The sequence below is a fragment of the Penaeus chinensis genome, chromosome 21 (assembly GCF_019202785.1).
Source record: "Penaeus chinensis breed Huanghai No. 1 chromosome 21, ASM1920278v2, whole genome shotgun sequence".
NCBI lineage: Eukaryota > Metazoa > Arthropoda > Malacostraca > Decapoda > Penaeidae > Penaeus > Penaeus chinensis.
In genome coordinates this window covers 6,684,903-6,689,902 of record NC_061839.1, presented here as the reverse complement: position 1 = coordinate 6,689,902, position 5,000 = coordinate 6,684,903, and the positions used below count along the sequence as shown (strand labels likewise).

At 34.8% G+C, this 5,000-nt stretch overlaps 2 protein-coding genes across 2 annotated transcripts in view; both read right to left on the bottom strand.

Moving 5' to 3' along the window:
* Positions 1–2,644: 2,644 nt before the first annotated feature.
* The window catches only part of LOC125036385 (multiple coagulation factor deficiency protein 2 homolog), a 14,541-nt gene continuing 12,185 nt past the window's right edge, over positions 2,645–5,000 (bottom strand). Inside the window, exon 5 of the mRNA XM_047628977.1 lies at positions 2,645–4,282. The gene's annotated coding sequence lies outside the window, so the exon portion shown is untranslated. The remainder of the gene's footprint in view (positions 4,283–5,000) is intronic.
* The window catches only part of LOC125036386 (multiple coagulation factor deficiency protein 2 homolog), a 4,599-nt gene continuing 2,430 nt past the window's right edge, over positions 2,832–5,000 (bottom strand). Inside the window, exon 3 of the mRNA XM_047628978.1 lies at positions 2,832–4,836. Within this exon, the coding sequence (XP_047484934.1) occupies positions 4,360–4,836 (477 nt within the window). The 3' untranslated portion in view covers positions 2,832–4,359. The remainder of the gene's footprint in view (positions 4,837–5,000) is intronic.

Genomic DNA, 5,000 nt, shown 5'->3' with positions numbered 1-5,000 from the left:
GTGTATATATATATATATGTATATATATGTATATATATGTATATATATACCCTTTTTTTTCTTTCTTTTTTTTTCCTTTCTTTCTTTCTTTTTCTTTTCTTTCTTTTCTTTCTTCTTTTATTTTTACCAGACAGATTATTTACCTTGCTGTATACTGAAATGCATTAAGAAGTACTAAACTATCTAAAAACGTTTCTGTAATCTGTTCTTGGTGTAGCGGGGCGGGAGCAGGTTAGTTGATTTATACTGCGTGTTTTATTTTGCAGTATCTAATCCGTACTATATTTTTTGTATTGCAATTATGATTTATGATCTCTGCCTATGGTACAGCTTTGAAAAACGAAGATAGACACAGTCATGATATCAGTTCAAAATATGTTAAGTGTATTCCTAGAACAGAATGTTTTTAAATTGTTCACTGAAAAGAGCAGAGCATATAATCTCTCTCTCATATGTATGACAGAAGCATGCTAATTATAGTACACAAACAAATTAATGTTATATATTAGAAACACAAGTATTTTCTTTTTAACCCTTTACCGGGCAAACGATAAGGATAAGCCGGATACCGGGTATGCGAAGTTGAACTTTCCCGGACTATGCCTATGACGGGAGCCCGGCGTGTCCCAGCTAATGCTAACTCGACTGAGCTTAGTCCTGGTATTTTATCTTGCAGTATCTAATCTTGTGCCCAGCCACAGCAGTAAACTCCGGACGACAATTACAAAATCTCTCGCCTGAGGGGGTCGATCCGGCGGATGAGAAGCCGACACTTTACCACTGTAGCGGAGTCTAAACAAATGTGTGACAGCTTAAATAGTACCGGTAAGTATATCGTTGGTAAAATAAATTCTAGCAGATTGAAGCAGCTGTTAAGTTTCCTTATAGCTGACCTGTGAAAAATATATGTTCTTACTTATTTTCCTATTACCAACTCATTTATGTAGATGAATGCCTGAAAACATATATATTGTAATTGACGCTACATGGAGAATTGTTCACACTGAATTTATCGAAATATTGCTTCAAATATATATTTTTTTAACATGTGAGAATTATTGTAATACCAAATACCATCCGTCAAAGTTCTCATAAAGCATACGCACCTCAGTTCCAGTCGCCCGAATTGCAAGCGAGTTGTACAGGAACAAATGAGGGGTTTTCGTCCGACCAAATGTGGGCGGAGTCATACGAGCTCTCCGGCCTGTTCAAATTCCTGCCTTCTGTTCAGATTGCGCCAGGAAGTCTAAATGTTTATGGTAATGTCGCATCAGAAATTTCCAAAGGAGACGCGAGCCCGTGGGAAAAAGCAGGATCTCATCTAATTATATTTATAATTCTCTTAACAATTGCATGAAAAATTTGTGAAAAAATGCAAAAGTATCGTCCTACAAGTTTTGTTTTCTATAGTCTTCTATCTCAGCTCCTTCCCTTTCCTAGGAACTTTTAGCATAGGGGAAATTACAAGTAGGCCTGGGGATAATGTTAGTTTCAGTACTGGAAAGCAGCTTCATTATCAAAAGCCATTGATAAGCGCTGTAGTATAAAAAGCCGTGAACAGTTAAGCAATATTTTCTGCATTATTTGTGAAGTTGCTTTATCTTGACAAGAGGAATTGTCCCATGATTACCATACAAAATATCTGTCTTGCTATAGAGTCCTTTGTAAATCATCAAACATATGTAGTAGCTATCCATAATTCACTGAAATATCTATTTATTGAAAATCTTCTGCTGTGTCAAATAAGGTCATTAGTGGTATATTCCAAATTTAGCAATGAGGTGGGGCTTAGTGGCAAAGCCTCCAGGTAGGAAGTTTTTTGTGGATATCGAGAATGATTAACGGTCAAAACAAATAAATTTGCTAAGCATCAAAGGTCACATTCAATTATGATAAAAGTATTGTGGCAAAAAGGGTGAAAATGAGTTAACAATTAGGATAAGTGGACAGGAGAAGGAAAAGGAAAGGGGAAAAGAAATGACAAAAGGCAAAATTAGCTGAAGTGTGGGCTGAGGACCAAGGTAAGAGTGATCACCTACATTGAGCCTCAGTCCTAGTCTCCTAAGCCCTTTCAGGACAACAAGCAAGGTTTTGTTTTTATAAAAGCAATCCCATCATTATAAGATTTTTTCCATGCATAAAATAGCATGAACCCCAGCATTATTTAAAAAGTGCTTTGTTTGAAAGACTTATATAGTCATAATTTTTGTTTTTTACTTAGATATGTAAGGCTTTGTTTCTATGAAAATTGTCAATATTGTAACTTTTAGTGTTGAATCCCAGATGAACACTTTCATTGGTTCAGTCATCTAACATTCTTGGGGTGTAATCTCTCATTGCTCTCCAGACTAGTCAAATAAAGTCAAGAGAATCTGGCAAGACTACTAAATTAGCTGTCAAGGGATTGCAAGTTGTATAACATATAACATTCATCCTCAAATGGACAAGAAGCACAAATTTGGCCATAGCAGAAGGGCCATACACAGGCCAGATGGTTATAAGTAAACAAGTAAACAAGTATTCATGAAACTCCCAAATAGCCAAAGATGCACGCACTTAACTTGTAATTTGGGCAAGCGGACGTGTATAACTCTGGGAGATTCATTGTAATAGATTTGGAAAAATGTTTGAGAATAAATGTATCTTAGAAAAAAATCTTTTATTTCAAACACTGTTACATTTATTCTACTGCATCGAGTTTTGTCCGGTAAACGGTTAATCTAATGATCATATGTATACATAAGGTACTATAAATTCCAAAATATTCAACAGCACAAATGTTCTGATTAAACGATGTACAACCAAATATCATATGGAAAGCAAAAATAGGAAACTTAACCAATATATTTTATTAACTTATTGTCATATAAAAATGGAAATCCATAACCACTGAAAAAGATGAAAAGTTTTACAATGAAATACATAAAATCACCCATATATTTGAGATTCCAAATTAATTCTTTTGTGAAAGCTAAAACAATGACATATTGTGACAATGCATCCTAGGATGAGGACAAAATATTACAATCAGAGAAAAAATAAAGAAATATAATCTAATTGTAACTAAAAAAAAAAAAAAAAAAAAAAAGATTTGATAATAATAATGTTATAAAAACAATAACAGCACTAATAGTAGTAATAATAACAATCAGCATGATATCAACAGTAATACTCTGCATTAACAAAAAACCTTTAGTCTGAGGAAAGAAATATTTCATAAATATACATTTTATTTATTGTAAATTATAATACCTTTTGTAATGTTGAGTACTCTTCCATGACAAAATATGCCATGTTATTTCTCTAGCAGACTTTACCTATGGATACCATATCTGTATATCTGATATAAAAGTTAACCCTGATGATCACTAACAGATTAACCTCACATTTCTAAAAATTGAGAAAATTACATTCCATCACATAAAAAGATAATACATTTATTTACACGTTAGCTAAGAGAGTCCTTCTGGTAACCTTGAGCAGTATTATCAAGGGCCAAGTCACTCATTACTCACATTTTTGTGTCATTTAATTTAAAAACAATAATGTCATGTCTTTTTTACTCAATCATTTGTGCATCAGCTTTCTATTTTCCAAAAATAAAAGAAAGTCAAAGAACTAAAATCCATAAAAAAGAGAAAATGGTACAAATGTCATCTGTGAAACAAAAGATTCACTATGCGCTTCCTTCCTCTCCATTAATTGACATGAATAATAAAGTTAAATTAAAAAGTTGTAGAAATAATTAATTTTCTTATCTATGTCTTGCACTTTATTGGCACCATTCATGATAAACTTGCACACACCTTTTTTTTCTTCTTTTTCCTTAAGATTTTCATCCAATATCCATCTGAATAAAAATATATATATATATCTACCTATAAAATAAAAAAAAATAAAAAAAAAACATTTACCATGAAGCATGATTAACACTGTTTTGTCAATACTGTTTATAGGTATATGGCTTTACCAGCATTTAGTCATCAAGAAGTTAATTACTAGGCCTACATAACCTTATAGTTTATCCCATTTCATTTCCAAAATTTGAAGGAATAGCATAAATAATAATAAGTGGGCCTTCTAATTGACTTCTTGGTGACTATGCACTTGTGAAGTCTGGTATGTGGAAGGGCATGTACACACGTCCTAGGTTTCAATAAATTAACTGAAAAAGAAAATTATTGGAAGCACAATTACCCTTGTTGAAGCTTTTCCATCTGAACGATGTCCCCACAGCATTGTTTGCACTTAAAAAAAAAAAAAATCTGCATTCTGTCATGACCTTCAATGACTTTATAATAAGAAAGAGAAAAGAAAAGGAGAGAAAGAAAGAAAAAAGAAAAAGTACCCTCTAATAATTTACACATTATTAGTTCCTGTTGATGCAGATGCAGCTGCTGCATTACGCTGTGCTTGCACGAACTCTGGGTAGTCGATGTATCCATCCCGATTGCGGTCGTCCTGTTCAAGAATGGGATCAATCATGGCCACAAGCTCATCATCGGTGAAGAGCTTGGCCTCCGGGTGGCTGGTGGACTTGCCTGGGTCATGGTTGGCCGAGTCGTGCCAATGGAAGAGCGACTTGATCAGCTCCTGCCCATCAAGCTTGTTGTTGTTGTCAGCATCGTGCATCTTGAAATAGTGGTACTGCAGCTCCTGCTCAGACATGCCTGCTGTGTCAATGGGCACCTCAAGATGCTCCTTGATGTGATCACGCTCCTTGCCCAGGTTGGGGTTGTGCAGCACGCGCTGGTTCTGGTGTGGCTGGTGGCCTTGAGCTGCCTGCTGCGGCTGCTGTGAGAGAGAGGGGGAGTTAATTGATAAATTGTCTGGTAGCTAAGTCCAGGAAAAATGAAGAGGGCATGAAGCTGAGCAAATGTGTGTTCCTTGAGGTTACCTTTCATTTGTCAAGTCCACTGATGATGATAATACTGATAATGATGACAATGACAAGATGACCAATATGAAATAATGATAATAACAGTAATAGTGACATTAAC